This window comes from Taeniopygia guttata, chromosome 1, assembly GCF_048771995.1.
Source record: "Taeniopygia guttata chromosome 1, bTaeGut7.mat, whole genome shotgun sequence".
NCBI classification, from domain to species: domain Eukaryota; kingdom Metazoa; phylum Chordata; class Aves; order Passeriformes; family Estrildidae; genus Taeniopygia; species Taeniopygia guttata.
The window spans coordinates 48,725,040-48,747,718 of record NC_133024.1 but is presented as its reverse complement, the minus strand read 5'-3'; the positions used below and the strand labels follow the sequence as shown (position 1 = coordinate 48,747,718).

Here is a 22,679-nt window from a genome sequence, read left to right as displayed (position 1 = left end):
AATTTTACTTCCCCTCTGACCAGCTAATCACAACCTGGACAACAAAAGAGCATCTCTGCAACAACTACTTTCTTTGTTAGGCACAATCATTCTACAGTTATTTATTATCTCCTATGAATCATGAGCAGCTTGCAAGGAACTATTTCAATTACATGAACCAGTGACGCAACACTTGCCTTTTCATAGGCAGAACCTCCCTCCTTGCGTCTCTTCAAAAGTCAATAAATGCTTTGCAGAGAGCCCTTGGTTTCAAAAGAAAATTCCCAAGTAAGAGTATCATCACAAAGTTCAAACAGCCCTGAAAAATCCAGCTGAAATGGCCTCTGTAAGGAAACTGAGTGCTGTACAGACATCAGCATGACATGTCAGCAAGGTTGTCAGCAACATTTGAGCTCCTTGGGTTGGTACCTTCTGTGCACCATCTGGGCTGTGCTACAGTTTTGATGTCAGATGAGGGTGGGAAACAGTTTCTGTGAGGAGAACCCAGCAATCAGGGCTCTGACCACAACCTGTAGTTGCACCAGCAGCAGCTCAGCCTAGATAATTTTGTACTCTCCAACCAAGCACAGAGCATCAAATAGTATTAATTGCCACCAGGTGGCCACAGTGTTGGGCATCTTAAATCCAGCAGCTGCTGTGAGCTGGACAGGCAAGCACAAGCTACACGGCAGATGGTGGGATGCACACTCTTGCCAATGACACAGTGCTACAAAATGTGCTCAAATTTGCCACCAAACTGTCTTACATAGATATTCTTGCCACAAACAGTTGGTGCAGAGCACTGTACAAATATAGCAGTACCCCCATCCAACTTGGCAGGTTGATTCCAACGCTCCTGTCCCACCCCATTTTTTTCCAAGTGCAGCACTTGCCCTGCCCACCCCTCAACACACTTTTAAACTCTCTTGTTCACTAGATACTACCTCAGTTGGCTTTTTTGACCACAGACACTTTCGGACATGGATATTTCTTAGGCTCTGGATTATTCCTTACAAGCATCTGAAATTCTAAACATCTTCAGGGATGGAGACTCAACTACTTCACTGGACAACCAGGGTGAGGAATTTTTTCCTAACATCCCATCTAAACCTACCTTGGTGCAATCTTTGTGTAACTGGAGGCCATTTCCTTTTGTCCTGCCATTTATTATCTGGGAGAAGAGACTGACCCACACCTTGCAACAACTACCTTTCAGCTATTTGTAGAAAGCAAAAACGTTCCCCTGATTCTCTCTTTCTCCAGGCTGAGAAACCCCACTTCTCTCAGTCATTCCTCTTAAGACTTGCGCCCACACCCTTCACCAGCTCTACTGTCCTTCTCTGGACACACTCCAGCAGCTCCATGTCCTTCTTTTAGTGAGAAGGACAAAATTAAACTCAGGATTCAAGGTGTGGTCTCACCAGTACCAAGTGCAGGGGCACAATCACTGCCCTGGCTCTGCTGGACACACCCTTGCTGATACAAGCTGGGATGCCACTGGCCCTCTTGGCCACCTGGGCACACACTGGCTCATGTTCAGCCACTGTTGATTGGCATCCCCAGATCCTTTTCTGCTGGGCAGCTTTCCAGCCTCTCTTGCCCCACCCTGTAGTGCTGACTGGGGTTGTGACCCATGTGCAGGATCCAGCACACAGCCTTTTTGAACCTCACACAACTGGCCTCGGCCCATGAATCCAGCCTGTCCAGATCCCTCTGCAGAGCCTTCCTACCCTCCAGCAGATCAACACTCCCAAACTTGGTGTCATCTGCAAACTTACTAAGGGTGTACTTGATCCCCTTGTCCAGATCACTAACAAGAATATTGAAGATATTCATTAAATCCTTTCCCTTGGTGCACAGAATTCTAGATCTTCCTACCCTCAGCAAAAAACAGAGAACCCAATGCAAAAATGGATGGTTTGCATGAGAAATACCAGAAACAGGTTTTTAGTTCATCCATTAAAATAGTATCATTTCGGGTAAGAAACTAAAGTCAGCTGACAGAAAGATGTGAGGGTAGATCACCCAGCTGGAGTTCCCACATGTTGCTTCCAGCATCCCTCCTCAGTGAGTCCTGCCTACCCTGCCCTCAGCTATGTGAAAGAGACAGGACTGACGACATTCCTTGCAAGGTATTTACTCCAATGAAGGAGAATCACTCTTACAAGCTCAACCTAAGAGGACCTCTCATTGTTTTCAATTAAATATATACATTTAGTGTAAGAAAACATTCACTCACATGCACCTTAAAAAGGCCACTGTCAAGACAACTGTGAAAGAGACAATTGTTCATTAAGGTTAATCAACATTTTACAAAAGTCTAATTTTTAGGGAAAGAATAGTACTACTACTTTTCTCTTAAACAGCTACATTATCTGTGCATGCTTGAGTGTTAGAAAAAAAAATTCTTCATATACTAACTCTTAACCTTCTGTTTGTTATGATCCCAGACATGAAGACTAACCACTGAGTTTGTTAAAACCAGAAGACCCAAGAGTTCAAATGATGGACAAAGGACCAGCAGGAGCAGAACTCCTACAAGCTGAGAAGTTGCTGTCAGCTATCCTACACCAGCTTTGCCTGATGAGAGCTTGAGCACTCACGGCTGAACTCCTCAGTGCACCCAACAGAGAGGAGCTGGGCCTCAGCAGGGCAACCCAGAGAGCAGTGTGTGAGGAGGTGGACAAAACTGGAAGAACTTAATGACAGTACATCTATCTATCTATCTATCTATCTATCTATCTATCTATCTATCTACATTTCAAGACTGAATTGCAGTGGAATTGAAATCAAACACTCAATCATTCTGACTCAGACACTTCTGTCTCTGTGCGAACACTTGAGTTTAAGTGTTTAAGAAACTCTTGGGCTTCAAGTATGGGCACATTTTGACTCCTCATGCACCCAGACTCTCAAAAGTCTTGTTCAGCTTTAAGGAGCAAATGCAGGCTGTGTGAGTTTTGCCTGAGGTGGTGGAAACACAGGAGCAGAGAATTCAAAACAGTAGACAGTTTTGGGAAATTGGAAGCAAGAAGAGCTGCAGTAAGAGACTAAAAACATGTGGCAATTACAAGGAGGAGAAAAAGAAAACTGGAAGATAAAATCCTGTTAGTTCAATATTCTGAATCTATGAAGTTTTAAAGAACCTATCAATTTAAAAATAGATGCCTGAAGCTCTGAACATTTGCTGACCCTCTAGTTTTGCATGTGCCTTTGAGAGCTCTATTGTTTCGTCCTGAAACCTGACAAAAATATCTCAAAACAGAGAAATTCTGATACTATTCTGCAGCTTTGTACAGCAATACATAGACAGTGAACAGTACACCACAACAGCCATTTACATAGATCAAGCAGGACCCTGGAGCATGAAAAAGTATTTCTAGACAGTTCTCTGTAGAAAATGAGTATTTTCTATTATTTGGGGGAGTTAATTACAAAGTTGAAGGGATGAGTAAATGCTCCAAATGGGAATAGTCATTTTTCAACCTTCTATTAATGCAACATCTATTTCTAAGAGCCCTCCAAAACCATGCCTTTTGTAGTCCAGATGCGACAAACCAAATTAGTTTAATTACTTTTACCATATTATTTCTCCTAACCTACCATGACTCCTCTCACTTAGGCACTTAGGAACATGGTTACAATTACTGCTCATTAAATCCTCCAAAACTCTTCAAGTATTGAATTAATAATGCTGAATAATGACCACTGTTCAGGCACTTCAAAATTTTCCACCCTTCACACAGCCCAACATCTGTCTTCTCATATCTTTATTCATGTACCCTGACATCTGGAAGACCATTCACTGAGGGAAATAAATCTCTTGAACTTTTACTTTATAACCCAATGACATTTACGTACTCCTTATTAAAAAAAAACTCTGTGTAGGTACCAGCCCAATGCCACGTAACAGATGAAGGGACCAGGGTCTGTTCTGCACCATGCAGAATTTCCCACGTGGGATACTCCTCAGTAGTTATCCTCTGCCCATCAACTAGCTGGTATCAACAGTATTTGATGCCAGACCAGATTTTTCAAAGACAGACACCACAAAACCACCACGTAAATAGTTATGGGTTATTCTGCCAGCAGGGAAACTGTTCTGGCACTCCAGGAAACAGAGCTGGCTTATATTCATTCCTTAGGTGAGGAACCTTATTTACTGCAACTGCAGATGCCCTATGTACTCCTTCTGCCCATTTGCAGTTCCTTTCATTTGTCTATTATTTAAGTTTCATTTATCCAGCAGTTTAGCAGGCTCTTGGCAGCCATGAAGAAACACTGTCTACTACCAACAGAAAATATCCCAGTGCTCAAGCTGTAAACAGTTCTCTTGCTCTGGCATCAACTTCCCTCTCTTTCTGGTATTACAGGTAAGTGCCATGTCCCTTCTTATTTATGTCCTCCTCAGACACCCCCATCATTTTTTTCTGCACATGGAATTGTCACCATGACTCTTGGGTTATTATGTCACTTTTCTGCAGCTCCTTCCTGCAGTGGCAAGCAGCATTTTGAAATGTTGCTAACACTTTTATTCCAAGTAAGAGCCAATGAGGAAATAAACACAGGGGACTGTTCAGGGGTAAAGGTTTAGCAATCTAGTTGGATTTTTTTTTCTATGTTAAGCTTTCATCACTCTGTGAAAGACAAAGTTAGAAAGCATATGGAAACAAAACCTGATGTAGAGATTTGTGTAGTAATTTCAGACAGGAAGGATGGGGGCATGGAGAAGACAACTGCTTACCCCATTCACAAAATACAATGGTTTTTAGTGAAATTTGCACAGTTCAATAGGTGGAACATGCCCAGTTCTGCTACATACATCTTAATGCTCCAAGTTTCTACTGTCATTATTTTGGAAAGTATTCCCCACATGAAAATAGACTGAGGTCATAAGGATTTAGCTCGAAACAAATTGTAAGAAAATAAATTAGCAAGCAAGCATGCCTCTGCCTATGTCTGTTATGCTACATTTTCTAGTCGAAGTAAACAGAGCTGCAGTTTTGCAGGGTTGAGGACATCTCCTTGTGATTCCTCGTTTGGTTTCTGCTACAGGATGTTATGCAATATATGTAATGTATAGTATTTATGTCAGCTGTTTTCAGCCCCCATGTAAACATCAGAATTGTTCTGAAGCATACAGAACAGTTTTAGTGCACCCATACTGACAGGACACTAGGAGAAAAAAATCATACACTGAAAATCACAAATGATGGCTAATTAGATTTTGCTTTTCTACTAAAAATAAGCCATTTCAGGCAGAAAAGAATCTTATAACAGCAAAAACACTATCTGATAATGAACATCCTCAGGCACTCCCAGAGGAAGAGGGGAACTTAGCTTTCAGACATGTGGAAAGGGAAAAATGACAATTCTTACATTTTATGTGATATTTTTATTAGTATAATTTTTTAATGAAAAAATAGAGCACTTATCAAGCACTTTACAACTCTGAAGTGCCTTACAAAACTTTTTTGAAAATATAATTCCTCATAAAAGACTCTCTTCACAGTTGTACTGTGTAACAAATATCACAGTCCATTCTGCAGCTAGGAAAACCAAGCCAGTGAGCATCAGCCTCCCCAAAACTGCCAAGAGTGAACAGCAAGGCTATGACTTACACATTAGGACACACTTTACTTTCTCTAATGAAAGTACTAGATCTTAGCTTAAACCCTTTAAAACTTTGAAATATTTTCAATCATTTTGATGCAAAAATCTAATTCAATTATTTACTTAATGCAGTTACAAATTCTCTCTTTGGTGAACATAGGCAATTTGACTTTTATGTTTCAGTATTGTCAAAATATGCAAATAAAATATCTTTCCAGGAAGAGATTAGTTTTGTATCAGTTGAGCAAGTCTGGCAAAACAATTTCTATGAGCAGAACAGGAACATACTGTGCTGCCTGGGACACGTCTTGAAGTTCACGTTTTTCTGTCTTGTTCTCAGTCTGACTTAGGCAAAGGACAGGGACATGGTTTCTTCACGTGGAAACCACAAACAAAACTATTTCTTCAGTTCAAATATACAGTGACAACCTCCACTCTAGGAGAAGAGACAGACTTCATTACACTTTGGAAGCCCTTGAACTCATTATTTACAAACTCCACTTGTGATAATTCAGGTGGGAGTCCTTTTCTCACATCAAAACACACAAACACATTTTCACTTCATTGCACTGATGAGCTTTGGTCATGTTTGTCATCCTGGCCCTTCTTTTCATTCCCTCTGCAAGACCAGATCCTTGTTTCTTTCTCGACTTCTTTTCTTCTACTACTATTGTCCCACATGCCACTCTAGCTATACAGCTGCCCCAGTCTGTTGTTATTTAAATACAAATCCCAGCAAAAAAAGCCTTTGGGACTACAATCACAAAATTTGCTGTAATTTAAGAAGGCAAACCCATTATATCAGTGTCTGGTCTGTTCTGTAACCACATGCACAGAAAAATGAGAAAGAGGGGGAATCCAAGCAAATTCCATATTTTCTCTTTTTGGGGCTTCTGCAGAGACTTTGCCCCAGAATGGGCCCTACTAAACACTATGTGACATATGAATGAATCAATGCTTGAAGACAAGGATTAGTTACATACATTGCCAAGGGTGCTGCTGATGCAGCATGACAAATTTTAAAAATAGAAAAAGTAAAACACTTGGAAATGTAAAAGGCCTCCTCCTGTGCACCTGAATCCAGGAGCCAAACAAATCCCAAAAGTTCATGAAAAATATAGTTTTCTGAAATTTGTTTTCTGTATGAAATTGTGTGTATATGTAAGTTTTTAAGTGCATGTTAAGTTCACATACATATATACTTAACATATATATATTATAGCTATATCTGTAGTGAAAGATGACATGAAGTTTTCTTCTTCACAACAGCCACAACAAATACATGGGACTATTGACTTTCTGGTACTGTGGGAAAAAACTGAGGTTTTGCTTCTTATAGCAGCCTTCACTCACTGAAGTATTTGGGAAAGGTGATGCAACAGATCCATACTTCCATCAGCAGCCAAGTGTATGGAGGGTGCCAGCAGATTGGCACATTTACTGTCTGTAACTGGGGTGCTGCAGGCTTGGGCTTTAATCTGGCCTTCCCCAAAGAAAACAACTTTCCTTCACTGTGGTCTACAACTGCAAGGGAGTCACCAAACAAGTGACACTTCCCTACCCATCCACCTTCAGTGCTGGTTCTGTGACTCCTCCTAGCATTGTTCTACCATGTTCAGCAGAAGAAATACTCATGTTTCTCAATATGAAACTCGGACCTTTTGTTTCTTGAAAAAAACCAAAAACCCCAAACCAACAATGAAACCTGACAAAGAAATAATAAAGAACACTCCAAATAAAAAATAACTAAAAGGCTCCAAAGGATAAGCTTTGTCTCACAGTTTTCAACAACTGATTATTTGGTGTTTGCACAATGCTAGAAGTCAGGCTCAAGCAGACGGTGGGCACTGCTGTGCCAAACTGTGTATAGAAACAGAGCATTAAAAAACTTACCTCCCATTTGAGTTGGAAATGTAATTAAACTTTCCAAAAGAATACATAATAATTTTTATCACAATAAAATTCAGACTAAATATACATAACATTCAAGAAAAATATCAGCTGAAAAAAAAAAATGCATTGAGAAGGGACAAGGGGAAAGCTCATTAATGTGACTGAATTATCACTATTTCCTATCCTACGTGGAGAAAACACTGAAGTACAGAAAATAACTCCTCCCCCTACACAGGTTTCATCAGATCTTTTTACCTTCCCATGAAACAAGATTTTTTTGTAGAATTTACCCTTGTTTCTAACTGCTTATTTGCAAAAAAAGTGAGAGTGAAAGCATAATTTTCAGGAGCTACTCTTGTTTTCTTTTATGCACGAAAGAAAAGAAAGCAGGAAAGAAAAAAAACCTGATTACAACATTTTTTTAAAAAGCTTTTATGCCACTTACGTGCAGTTCTGAGCATGCTGCACTCTCAAAAACTGTGTTTATGACTGAAGGTTGTCCTGACAAGGACAGGATGGGCACAAGCAACTTCAGACACACTTCCCAAAAGACACGGGTTATCACCAGCAACAAATTGTTGTTCCCTCTGCTGGGGACTGAGTGGGCTGCAAGAGTTGTAAATCCTGTAGTGTGTATTTATTCCTCCAGGTCTGGGTGCAACATCTGGGAAAATGTTTTGGAAGTAGTGGGAGTAAAGACATCTTTCTTGCCTTCATGGCACTTTGGGGCTACACATTGTAGACCACAATCACGCCAGAGACCTGAGATGAACTGCAGTTCTTTGGAGGTAGAGCATTAAGTACTAAAAGGTTGGCTTCGAGAAAAATCTTATTCTGCATAATGAAATTATCATTATTCCCTCGTGCCACACACAGACAAAACACATATGCACCCCATATTTACAAAGTCAAGGGGCACTGTTGAAAATATTTTTCATAACCTTGAGACTGAAAGTAATCACAGATGCAATTAGACTCGCTTTCCCATCAAAGTGCCTTGGAATAACCACACAGGCACTCTTCCATATCGGCACAGCATCAGACCTACAATGCAGAGGAATGACTCCCTGTGTGTAAGGTGAATTCAGAGCTTGAAAAATGTGCCAGAAACTAAATAATTTAACTTTCCACAGAGCAGCTATTGGAGGAGAACTGGATATACAAGCTCCTTCTGGTATGGACACCTGCTTGTAACTAGCTGGGCTCAGACAACGATTTCACTACATCCAGAAGTTCCCACTTCTACATCACCTTTCTAGGCTGTGGTGGCTTGGGTGAGTCTGCCCTTACACCTCTGGTATATACTGCACCAGTAGACATCTGCTCTTAAATATATTTCTGTCCTGAAATGTGAAGCCTGCCACATCAATGGACTAGGCTGAAGTTTCATTTATTAAATAATGAGTTTATCTTCTAAAGAGAAATTGCATGAAGAAAGAGCAGAAAGGCTAGAAAGGAAAACTTCTGTGAAATATACTAGTTTTCACATTGGAAAGCTCTACTGTTTATTGAAACTGGCAGTAAATTTTAAACACTAAAAGAAAGTATTTCTTACAAAATAAAAGCATCACCCAACACAAATAGAGCCTCCTATTTTACTTAAAGCAAATTAAGTTTTAAATTGACTTTGTTTATTTAAATTCCCAGTTTCTGAAACAGCATAAGAACCCGCTTTTGGAGGTTTTTTCACTTGACAGATTTTCACGATACAGGAAGAGCTCAGGGACAAGAAGAACACAGGACATGAGAAATAAAAGCTGGGGTTTTCTTTGAGTGAGTGAGTCTGGCAGGTAGGTGACAAAGAGGTGCTAGAGACCAAAAATCTACACAGTTCAAGTAAAATCCAGACAGATTATTTTAAAAATGTTGCTTCTTCCCAATATTTGTCTAAAGAAGGGATTACAAATCTGTAAATATCTCTCTGGAACTTATAGTTAGCAAAAGGCATTAAACAGACCTTAAAAAAACAACAGGTAATGAATGGAGTTTTCAAACTTACAGAACAAAAATAGCTTTTTCGGTGCCTCTGACTTTTTAAGTCCACTCTGAAAGCGCTCAAAGGAAAATGTGAACAAAGACTAATGACAGGGGCCCCTTCATATTAAAATAATATATGGAGCAACAGTGAGTGAGAGGAATGCAATGTTTGAAAAAGCACAGACTAAATAAAACACCCATGTACTCACTAGTCCTCTCTCTTCTAGGGTGGTGTCTCAACACAGCTACAAATGAACATCTTGGGGAGGGAATGCTGTCATTTTCTCAGGTACAAATCTGTATTTCTGAAATGTTTACTGTCTCCATGTAAAATTGCTGAAGACCCCTTGACAATGACAAATAGGCTTCACTACGTCTGTGGCAAAGGTATTTGCTCTCATCTCTCAGGAATGATATAGGCGTTGATCAAGGACAAAGCACCAAACACTAAAACAATTCCCTTGGCTTGGGGGGCTATATTCAGCCTGGCTCTGCAAGAGCCTGCCAGAGCAGCCCCTCTACTGCAGCAGCAGCACTGAGAAGGGTGCCTCAGACCCAGTGCCCACCGCGGCAGGATGAAGAGCAGCAGTTGCAACACAGTACCTGAGTCCCACAAAAGTGCTCTGGTTACAGACCTTGGCCTCCTCCACTCCTCCGAGGCAGGAGCAAAGCCATGCCTGGATATATGGTGCCTACACCCATGGATTAAATCCATTCCCACTTCATGCTGGAAAGTCCCGGGCTTTTGCAGCTGTTGACCCCAGAAAGCCGCACTGTCATGTCCTTTCAGAAATGTTAAATTAACAACTGAAATAAGGTTGCACAGAAATACAGAGCGCTGATTACTACTACAGTAAATGGAAACACGGTGGAGGTGAGACGGAACAAATCTCTTGTGTTTCAGACACTAAAATTATGTCCCACATTACCTCAAAGCAGACATCTTCTTTCTTTGTTAACTTCTTCAGGATGATTCATACAATGTTTTAAGCTCCTTAGGCTTCTCCATGTGCTAAGGGGGTAGCCATGATGAACTAGAACTGGATTTAACCATGAGCAATTTCAGATGTTTAGAAGTTCATACAGTGTAAAGAACCAGTATTACTAGGCTGTAGGACTCAGATGTCATATTGGAAGTGTCAATGGCAACTTTAGTACTGCTTGAAAGGACTGAAATAGCCACTACAGATAATCAAATAGCATTCTGACTTGTTTTCTTCTCCAACTTCCAAGTAAAAGCAGCAAAATGAAGAAGGTGGGTCCCACCAGGGCTGCACAGCCCTTAGGTGCACACCCCCAAAGAGCATTTACACTCTCCCCACTCCTGGGGCCAGCACCAGCACCTGTGCCAAGTGCAACACAGGTGAACACAAACTGGGAATGCAACCCATGCCTGCTGTTTTTCCCATTTTTAAAGATTATTCCTTTGTGGAGTCACACATTAGTAATTTTCTTTAAGTTCATTGAAGCAGAAACTAGCTCAATGAAAGTCCAGTGAGTCAATTTCTCACAGTTTGTCCTTGCAGAAAGAGTTGATAAACCTGAGCTGCGAGATTGCCTGCAAGCCCTGAAGGCTCTCCATCACACCTGATACCTCCTGATAGCTCTATTTGATGATCTGGCAAAACAGAAACAAGAAGCTGATACTAGAAAGAGAAATTTAATACCCGTGCTTGTGATTTATGCAATGCTCTGTCTATCAGAGGTTTCACTCACAATTTTCCCAGTCAGAGAGACAATTCACAATTCAAGTCCGCCCCCAAGTGGACTGCATGCCCACACCAGCACACCAAGTTTTGAGGACACTGGTGGCAAATACTGTGGAGCTAGATGACAGCATACTTAAAAAACCTAGGAGATACTCCAAGAGAATTAAATTCAGCTGTTACCATTTATAATATTCTGTTTCCATTAGGATGAAAAGAAGCATACCTCCCAACCAACAAATATGTTCATCCTATCATAATACCACATTATTTTTCCTCCTGTGTCTAAAGTACTGTGAATGTTTCAGTGGCTATGCACAAAAAATAATGTACTTTGGAAAAGAACTTTTAAATCATCGAGTAAATGAAAAAAAAAAAAGTTCTCAAGCACATACTGCTTAGGTAAACAACTGTCAGCAAGATCAGCCTGCCTAAAAAAAATAAGGTACAGATTATGCAATGCTGAGTTTCTGTGATCTTTTCTCAGAAAGTTTCCTACTGAAACTTGCTCACTCTTGCGTGCATAGCTGTCATACTTCATTTATACTTATCCAAAACTGCACTAATTACTGTGGGTCATACGTGAATAATTAACTTCTTTTGCCTGAAGCAAAAGTAAAGGCCAAGATAAAAAATGCAAGATGAGATTAGGACATGGGCAAGTACAAGATGAGAACGCTCATGGCCAAGGCTACATGTAAGTCTGGATATACCAAGACCTTATCAAGACCTCTGAAGTGTCCCGTAAAACACATTTAATTTTAACAGCATGACACAAGGTTTTCTCAGTGGATCCACTGGCTAAATTCAGCACTGACCATTTTTTCTACACTATACTTCTTTCATCATGCCTGCTGCAATGTCAATATAAAGCAGTTATCAGCTGACTATTTAATGAAGCTTTTTGATTTGATGTTATTTTTCTTTTTCCCGGAAGTAATAAACCAACTACCAGCATGACTACAAAACACTTCATGCAGTTGTATTTTGGCATGGGAATTTGTTTCGGTCAGCTCACAGCCTGGCAGGTATCCGGGCTTCCTCTGTACTCAGCAGTGAAAGAGAAGCACCTTTGCAAGCCAATCTCTGGGTACACCTGAAGAGGGAATAACATGCCCCAGAGGAGCCAATCCCTCTTCTCTGACTACCTAGAGATCCCAGACAGATAGCATAGCCTTGACACCAGCTGCTAGGAAACCGCAGCTGGGGATATGGATCCTACGATTACAGCAGGTAGACAAACTCTTTTTGTGATGGTGGAGAGCTACATATGCTTAAACTGGGATTTGCCTACATCCTCCCAAGCCTTCAGTGCCTACTTCTGAGCACCCTAAGTGCACAGCCTGAGATTCAGCAGTGTTGACTATCTAAAACTGATTTGGGTGCACTACCTGCAAGCACTAGTCTGCCCCCTGAGATCACTGACAAATTACAGACGTTTGACAAATGTAATTCTCAGTGTTTTAAAATGTCATGGCAGAAAAGAGCCTCTTCTGTTTCTGGGCTGCCTTGGGTGTGACATTTCTGAGGTTGTCCACATCTAGTTTGGCAACTCACATGGTGACTGCTTATACTCCTGGGCTGGTTGCCAGTCTGGCAGGATAGAAAATAATGACTTCCCTGTGGTGTAAGCAAATAAATGGTATTTTTGTTTCAAACCAAACCCTCTATGGCTCTTCCCTGCTAGGCTCTCTGTCTTTGAATCTGTTACAGCCATGTAATGCTCGAGGGGTGATACAGGCAAGAAAAGAAACAACATGGAAATCCAGCAGGGAGAAGGAAAACAACAGAGTAGGGTTAGACTGGGATAAAAGAGGTAAAATAAGAACGACAGAAAATGGTGACAGAGTAAGGGTATATAAAAGATATTAGAAGAGTAAAGATGAAAGACCACATTTAAGATGGGAAAGAAGAGGGAAGAAGGAAAAAGAATTAAGACAGGACATGACAAATAATGAGAGAGCAGAAGGTTCATCTTAATGGGTAGATATGAAAAAAAACGGAAAATTGGCCTAGAAGGAAATGTAATGAAATTTCCAGATCACCAGAACATTTCTGTTGTTTAAGGAAGGGACTTGTTTGTTTTATTAGGGGATATTAGGACGAAGCCTTGGTCAGAACTGCTCTCAACAAAAGTCCTACCAGCCAAGAGATATTGGAAAAAAGTGATTGAGATGCAGCCTCAATTGCAATGGAGAAGCCCTCACTTAATTTTCTAAAATAATATGTCATACGCTTTAGAGTACATCAGATCACAAAAAGGGCCAGCAGATTCTCAGCAAAGAACAAAATTGTCCTATATGGTGGATAAACACCATCTTTCCTCCAAGGAGTTACAGGAATGCTGAAGTCCATTAAGAGAAGAGAGATCAATAAATGTAAGCAAATCAGCATCAGAGTAAGGAATAGCACTGAGGCTCAGTGCCTTTCTAGCCATCCAATCAATCCCCTTTTAGACTTGCTCTTGATAACTTCAAATTGCTGCTCCTGAGTTTATCCACATTAAAATTACAACTATTACACATCACTGCTTCAGCTACCCTTACATGTCTGTCATACAGATTAGTGACAGCCCATAAAGTCAATAAGCACACCAGGTATTGACAGAGTGTTAAGTATGGTCGCCCCTGAATGGGGTCCAGCTCCCCTAAGCATCTCTCTTGTATCTCTGCTATAGGAATCTAGTGTGACCGATTCTCATACAGTTGTGACTTCCCTCTCCAGTATGGGTTAGGTGTCTCTGAAAGCCTCCAGAAAGACATATTGAGGACTTGAGTTTACTCTTGAATTGAATTGAAGGATTTCAGTAGCTCCTGGCATCCAAAGTCTACATCTATAAAAGCAAGTAGTTTCACAAGAAACAGGTCTGTAGAGTGAAAAAAGTGTTGCTGAAGATTCATGACCACACTATATGCTCTTGATGGTTCTCTCTGGACTAGGTCTGGTTGGTCCCAAGCAATGATCACCCTTTGTTTTTTGACGCACAGCAGGTATGTCCCTAGAGGCCACTTTTCAGTAAAGCTTCATCTGAGAAGAGTCTGGTTGGTGCTGCCACCAGTCTTGGGCTGCCAAGAGGGGATGATAAGGAAGTTCCACGCAAAAGAACACTCCTGATCTGCACCAGAATGCCAGTGTACTCACAGACATCTCTGTTATTCAGGAGCCTTTGGCTCCTAGTGTAGGATGACAAGCTCATTATGCCCTAAACTGGATGGAAAGATACCTGCTTGTCTTAACCACAGTGCACAGTGCCAGCAAATCTTACCTGTGTGCGTTCTCCGGTGAGCCTTCAGGTGGGAGCTTTTTGTGTATACTTTGTTGCATCCCTCAAAGTCACACCTATGGATGCGCCGCTTCCTGGAGTCTGGAGACTCAGACCTCCTCTGACGCCTTGTGCTCTCAATACTGAATGGTGAAATTGAGCTGAAAAACAGAACAAAAGCAAAAAAAATGAAGCAAAAGCATGGTGTATAGCCCAGGCCCCTAAAAAAATCAGCTGTAACAGAAGTGACTGTGCTAGAGGTGACATAAAAAATGAATTATCTATTTCCCTTTCAACATTTTGACACAATTAGTGCTTGAACTACAGCATATTCTGCAATATGAAATAAGTACATTTTGATTTAGAAGTGCTTATTGCTGAAAAAAACCCCACCATGATCCTTGAAATACTGCTCCAATAATGAAGCAGCCTGACTTTATCTGAGCTCTATTTCTATTTGACATGTGTTCAGGTCCAAGTTCACTGAACTGTTTTCTAAACAAGTTTATATATAGCCTCCATAACTTCTCTTTGACAAGTTTAAATAGATAAAAAGCCTGAAACCTTTTATGAAAAAGTGTTTCCAGTACCCAGATTTGAACTATGGATCCTCGCATTAGGCCAAACACCTGTTGTTTGCTTGAATGCAAACTGCTAAAAGATCCAGATCACCCTGCAGCAGCGATTCTTCCATTTTCTCATTAAACAGTTCTCAATCTATCATGTGCAAGCCAATGAAATTTATTTTCTTTCAGACCACTGATAAATGAAGTTTATTAGAACAAGACCAGAGAACAATCCCCACAGAAACACATAAATGCTTATAAAAGATACTTCATTTACAGCAATGTCCTATGGCCTATAAGTTACTCTAATTTTAAGCAATTAAAAATACAGCATTGAAGTAATGTTGCATGAGTTTCTAAGTACAGTGTGTGCTGGACCCATTACTTGAAAAAAGCCTTGCTACTGCAATGCATTTGGCTTGATTAGATAAATTATTATCAAGTTGGAGGGCCATGATTCAAACCCTCATTGACTGCCAGTAATCATACCACTCAGCCATAAATCATTATTAACTGATCATCCTATCAACCTCACTACGATTATATTGCATGGCAACCAGGATCACCCACAGCTACAGCAGCCTATTTAGGTAAATACTGGAACAACTCTGCCCTTCATCAGGTTTCTGGGGCTTCCCAGGTTTATTGACATTTAAGGTAAATGGGATACAGACTCATTAGCCTGCTCTTTTAGACTCTTAAGATCAATCTGAAGGAAAAGCATGAACTTTTGGGAAGCTACAGGGTACTAAGGTGGGCATTTGAAAGGAGCACAGATGTTGATGCATCTGCTGGGAAGCACCTCTGTCAACACTGACCTGCAAGCTCCTGTCAGAGGAGCTCCTGCACATCTGTAGCTGTCACTGCATACACTGAACTCCTAGAGCTTTCCAGAACTTGCTGAGGACTACTAATATGGGGTTAAAATATGGGGTTAAAAGCTTGCATAAAGCATCTCACACCATTAGCAGGTGATTTCACTGATGTTCTAATTGTCTGTGTACAAATCTCTAAGCCTTGAATTAGTGGTAGTCCAAATTACACAGTTTTATTTTTGTTTAAATAATTTCACAGTACAATCCTAATTTGAAGCACTAATGGGAAAAAAAAAAGTACTTTCTTTCTGAGCAGTACTCTTTTAACACATATTCATATTTTCCCTGCAGGCAAGAGATTCTCCAGATTAATTATTTTTGCCTACAATATGACACATGTAAACAGATGTGCAGAGAATTCCTGAAATGGAGACAGAAGTGGACAGAGAGACGTAGTAACAACATTAGCTGGCAAAAATTGTCCCCAAGAGAGTAAGAAACATTAGCACTTTAACTATATGACTGGAATACAGATATGTCTAGCTCTCACAGAAATGGCTTAGGAATTGCATTTAAACATCTGAATCTCAGAACAAATAAAAGTCTTGGGTTAGACAATTCACTGAGAATGGTTTCACTGCTCCAGTAGGGTTTTTTAAAATATCCCACCAGCTGGGATATAAAAGCAAACTTGTAAATCAAATGGTAAAGGTCAATACTGAGCATACAAAATCCATTGCTCAAAACTAGGAAATCCTGATCTTTAAAAGTAAGTATTTGTGCATCCTTTTTTTCTGCAAGCAACTTATGAGCTGTCTTAAAACCCTATTTTGTAACAGAGTGTTCAAATCCTGGATAGTACAGCTCATTTAAATAGGAGGAGGATCAAGCTTAAAATGCTGGTGCAATTTCTAACCCTGAGACAAACTGAACCTTGAGAAGAGTCAGCACCTCATAAAAAGCTATTTGTCACATATGAGAAAGTGATCTCACTGTTGGGAACTGCTCTGTGCTTTCCTAGATATTTCTATAGAAGAGGATGGCACAGAGCAGTCCATGAAGGTGGCACACGATCAATGCTGCTGCTTTTTAACTGGATTGCTCCCTTTTTCTAAAAAGTGTAGGATCCTACTTATCCCACAAGAGGGAAAATAACTGAGTAAGCCACAGAAGGTGATGAATATTGTCACCATCCCCTGAGAGCTTCACAGTCATCGCTTGCTCAGCACAGCAAGGAGAAAAGCTCTTGTCAGCTAGAACCAGCAAGTGTCACCTCATGCCTTCCCTTCGCAGCCATGCAGCATAAATGACAAACTAACCAGCAGAGGAGACCCACATGGCAAGTGAGAGCATAAGTCCAAGGTGGTTCTCCTCTGCCACTTCAGCTCCTGTGGCATAGAGGGACCCCCAGTGCAGACATGTTCAATGGAAAAGGAGACAGAATCCACCTAACACCACCAGCTTGGCTTTAGTCTTGCAAAAGCTGTGTAACTTTAAATGGGGATATCACCAAAGAAGCTAAAAAAAGCACAAAGTGCTTTTTTGAGCTTCCTCAGGTTAGTCCCTCTCACAGTAACTTCCAGATGATTTGCTGATGTTCTTACCCTTTGCCATGCAAACAGTAAAGGGATATGTTCTTCTTTCTCCAGCAATTTCTATAAAATACCCTCATCAATGAAATAAATAGAAGGAAAGTCCTCAAAACCAATTTCTGTGCCTCCTGAAGTCCACAAGGGCTGTGCCAGCTGTCTCTGGTCAACACAGGGTTCCCAAAACTACTGTTTGATGGCACCATGGTAGATAAAAGACTTTGAGATAGATGTGTCAGGGAATTCACAGGCATTTATTTTTTTTAACTACCTTACTTTTCCTTTTTGTTTAAAAATCTATAAAATAAATAAAGAAAAAAACACTACAGAAAAGACCTCAATGCCTCTCTTTCCCCAGCCAAAACCCAAACAAACCATACCGTAGCAGTCTCTTTCAAATTTAAGTGTCCCCCCAGAGACTGCACAGAGGGAAAATGTAGAAACCTATCATCAGCCAAGAGCTACCAGGGTACCCTGAGGAGGAGCTGCCAATTCATTCTGTTAATGGCCACAATCCCAGGCAGCCTTTAAGGCTCAAGGTGGACTTTTGCAGTAGGACTGATGCCACACTTAACAGCTCAACAGGATGTATTAAATCACTGCTGAAACACGAAGTTTGAAAGACAAATTAACAAATAAGAAAACTGGGTTCTGATGTGTCAGCTTGATGTTTATTTATTTGCAGCTCGCTATTTCTAAAACCAGTGTAATTTCTCTGTTAGTGCAGAAATTGTTACATCTAATGGGAATCCTGGGATACCTCTGGCTGCCTCCATAAGCTGCTGCAATGCTTATAGTCAGTATGGTTGGTAGGGTGAAATGAATAAAACCAATGTGAGCATTAAGGGTGATTTATAAAAATTCAGCCATGTTACTTCCAGCTAGAAGTGAAAACATGCATCTTCACAACTCACACGTGGCCCAGTTCTTGTCTCTCTGATACAAAGAAGTCTGCAAAACATAACATCGACTAGGGCTTCACCACTAGATGGCCATGAAGTTCTGCTGAATGGGATCTGCACTGCATGAGATGTGGATTATAACAGCCTTGGCTGCAGGATTATTCTTCCTTTCTATGAATGCTGCCCATGACCTCCTTGGTGTTTTGCCTCTGTTCTGTGTGGACTGGGAATAGCCCTTGGCACTGGCAGTAACACTGTTAAAAACCACACGTAATGGGTTAATTTATACTGATCCTGTGTTTTCTGAGCAATATGCTGAGCAGAGCTGCCTGGGGAACACAGTTTGTTTATTAAAGCCTCAAACTGTGCTCATTCTCATGACACACAAGTCCCTGCACGCTAGCTGCTCCCCACTCATGGTGTGCTCAAGTGCCTCAACCCTGTGGCAAACACACAGGGTTACCTTTGGCCACCCAAGCACGAGCTCCTGGGTGCTGCTGGCATCGCAGTGAGGTGGCCAAGGGCTGGCTGACATGGCCAGCAAGGAGCGAGGGACGTGCAGCAAGCCACACTTCACTCTTTGCTCTACAAACCCAAACAGCATCTCAGTGTTGCATCTTCATCCTTGTGATTACCAGTTTTACTCCTCCTTGGCCCCTCCACTATGAGCTCAGACTCTGTGGCAACACATCCTGCCTTGGCTCCAAAGTCCTCATGCAAAACATTGATCCAGGGCTAACAGGTCAAACCAGTTTGTACCCAACATCCCTGTCACCTTACCTAAGTCTCTCTTCTACAGCAATCATGCTGCATTACCTTCCTCTCTAGCTGGCACTGTAGCTAATTGAGAGACTTGTGGCTGCACCCTAAAGACAGTCCATGACTGCTAAAACCAGATGTTCTCTATCCCTTGGGGTGAGACCCAGGACGTATCAGCCATGTCCCCTCCTCTCTGGCTACTACAGGAAGAAAAAAAAACCAGATGGGGCTCACACCCATGCAGCATCTGCTCAGCCTGTGTAACTCCAGTTGTGGTCCTGCTTCTCAGCCCCTGGGCTCTGAGTAGAGGATTTGGCTGAGATGGCACATCGGGACAGTCCCACTCCAGCTGCTTTCTGTTGTGTTGGCACCAGTGCTTGCCTGATTTTGCAGCAAGCCGGTGCAGGACCCACAGTAACGAGAACAAATTCTGCCAAAAAAAAAATCAGAGAAGCCTTTGGTAGCTTGACTCCCTAAGTAGGAGAGTCTGCCAAGCACCTGCACTGACATATGACAGAGGATGGGAACCTGTGGCCATGGGTTAGGGGAGTGTCATCACCCCTTTTAGTGGCAACCAGCTGTGATTACCACAGCTTCCATGTTAATTTAGAACATGTGTGAAGAAATCGAGAATGTGGACATAAGCAATCAACATCAGAAACATCTGGACAATCCAGCTTTTGTTCCACAGAAAAGTTATTGCTTCCTGTAACATTTGAGTATAAAACACACAGAAAAATAACCACATAAATAGATAAGCAGAAAACAAAAATTGGGAGATATGACCATATTGAATAACTATGAGCTGATGATATGCTTTGGCAATACATGATAGAAGCAGTCATAGCCCACCCTCAGTTCAATTTTGGACATTCAGATATTTACAGGTTTTACGTTTTTAAGGGAAAAATATCTCAGTATACAATACTCAAATATTCAAATAATATACAAATTTAGGAATGTGAATCTTTACTTTATGAGACATGCAAAGATTCTGGGTCAGCCTGTAAATTATAGTAATTAAAAGTGCAGGCAAATTAAATAAAAGCAGAAAACTAGAGTACTACATGCCTGCGTTCAGAGGGTAATGAGGAGTTGAAGAAAATCCTTGGATCTCTAGCATTTGTTCAGTGTTCAAAGGGAACCAGGGCTGCAGAAAGAACTATCATGGGTTTTGGCTGCTTAACATTTATAGAAACTAGAGCTGTTAAGTGACTAACTATAGACATAATTTTTTTAAATCCCAGTTTTTGGATTCAGTGTGGGATGGCACCCCCATGGCACATCGAACAGCAAGCGCACACACCCCCATGGCAGCTCTCAGTCCTCCTTTGGTTCTCAGGGCAGCTGCCCACCAAGAACCAGGGGCAGGGGTAAGCACAGTCCCAACACCTGTGCTTGGCTCCTCTGGCACTTTTCTGAATGAACACACCCACAGCAGCACACCACTCATTCCTGGATGTCACTTAAAACAAAGTATCTTCTATTAGTTAAGACCTTAAGTTTCACATGCTACCAGACGTGAGTACTCTGCCTTTTCTGAAAAGTGGCTTTGAATCGCATTTCCCAGATTCCAACTCTCAATTACTTTATTTTGTAGCAACTTTTCACACAATGTAATTTCATTTTCTGGTAGGCCATGTAATGCTACCATACCACTCAGGATAGTGGTAACACTACACACTACACCATGAAGAAATATGACATGGATTTTATTTCTCATTACAGTCTACAAAACTCCTTTTAGTAGTCAGATGCCAAAAATCCTACTACAGAAAACATCGTAGTTTTTTTGCTATAAAATGCTTAAATATCAGTGCCATCTCCAGATAAAAATCTTCAAATATTTATTTTAAAAAAAATTAAAAAGTTGCGACTGTCCCCTGTTCATACACAGATGCACATGCATATATACACATGTATTTTTTCTCCTCTTTGATTCTTAGATTCTAATTAATGTTTCATGAAAGGCAAACAGCTGCCTTAGGAATGTCAGACATTAAAACATATCAAGCAGTACTTAAGGCGATCATAAAAGGAAGATATGTGCTACTCCTTTATTAGCAGTAGTTACTTCAATCACTGTACTTTAAGGTGACGTTATACTCTAAATTATACTTTTTGTCAAGAAAGAAAGGAGGAATTTGGCAGCACACACAAACAGCACACATATTAAATGGGTAAATTACATGGATAAACAAGACAGAGATACAAGATTATTTGAATACATCTGGTTCAGAAAGTGCTTGAGCTGGAGCTGGAGTGAAGCTGCCCAAGGAGCAGGTGGGTAGATGACAGTAGGAGCACAGAAGTTTCTCTGCTATGCTCTGATCTAGATGTTCACCACTGGCTGCTGCCAGAGGCAGTGCCCTGGTAAAGAGGATCCTCTGCTCCAGCTCCATGTGGCCATTCCCATCCATGCTGTTATACCCCTGACCTGGGCAGTCAGCAAACAAAACATCCTGCACATCTTTGACCTTGACTTTATCTGCAGAATTTACTGTTGAGACCAGCTAAAGGAACTTGAACTGCTGAGCTGCCTTGCAAAACCTGAGTGTGCCACAACATTGCTCTGGCTGGGGTGGAAGAGGAAGCACAACTATACATGGAATAAACTTCTTGCAAAAGGAAAGAACTTTGGGCCCTACTAAGAAAAACACTAATGCAAACCACGGCACACCTTACCAAAACTATTCATCACTTCTGTTACCAGCTGCATTAAGCTGAGATACGAGACATTTGTTTGATCTTTCGGATCTATATTCCTGCTGTGGGATCCAGGAGCACTTTCCAGCACTTAGGATTTGGTCTTCTGAGGTGCATTCCATCTCCACAGTGGGCTGAGACCCAAATACACACCCTATTGTCCTCTTTCATGCTGCTCCTCTCTTCTGTCTTTCTAAGAAAATGAAGTTGGCCAGAAAGCATCTCTAACATGCTCCAGCACACCCCCCAGATCTGGTGACTGGAGGACTGTAAAGCACTTCTGACAGAGAAAACCCACAAACTGAATCTATGATGAACTCTGAAATGTCACAGGAAAAAACCCTACCAAAACTTTTCCATCTATTTTACCCTTATTAACCAACAAAGTTTTATCCTAGAGAGCTACTGTGTGAAAAAGCAAAGGAATTACATGATAACTACCTTGCACCTAGGCATTGTCTACATTATTAAAATGATTCTTCCTGGTTTTGAGAAAGTTCATGCTGTATGACAACTTGCACTACCACATCCAGCAGTAGCCAACTCCCAGCAACAGCAGCTCCCACACCAGCCCTACTGAATTACTGAGATGCTCCTTAACAATGATTAATTTCATGTTTCTCCTAACATGCCAGAGCATACAGAGTTTGTTTCTACCTGCAAAGGTTTTAGAAACATTTGACAGGAAGGCTATTATGTTTTACACACAGACTCAACATTTTCAGTAATATTAAACATAATTCTGTTTCAGTGCTCTGCCTTTCCCTTGGTTTGGATAGATGGACTCATATTAAATGAGACACTTGTCCTTAGATTTTGTCAGAGATTCTGAGGGGACACGTGACAGCAGTTTGTTTATGTTTAGAAATATTTTTTCTAACATGTGCATGTTACAGAGGATGTACAGCTGCA

At 41.1% G+C, this 22,679-nt stretch overlaps 1 protein-coding gene across 9 annotated transcripts in view; it reads right to left on the bottom strand.

Moving 5' to 3' along the window:
• KLF12 (KLF transcription factor 12) overlaps positions 1–22,679 on the bottom strand; it is a 234,656-nt gene that overhangs the window by 10,238 nt on the left and 201,739 nt on the right. For all 9 annotated transcript variants that reach the window (XM_030271382.4, XM_072928235.1, XM_030271373.4 and 6 more), the window contains one exon: positions 14,434–14,591. In XM_030271382.4, coding sequence (XP_030127242.4) covers positions 14,434–14,591 — 158 coding nt within the window. The remainder of the gene's footprint in view (positions 1–14,433; positions 14,592–22,679) is intronic.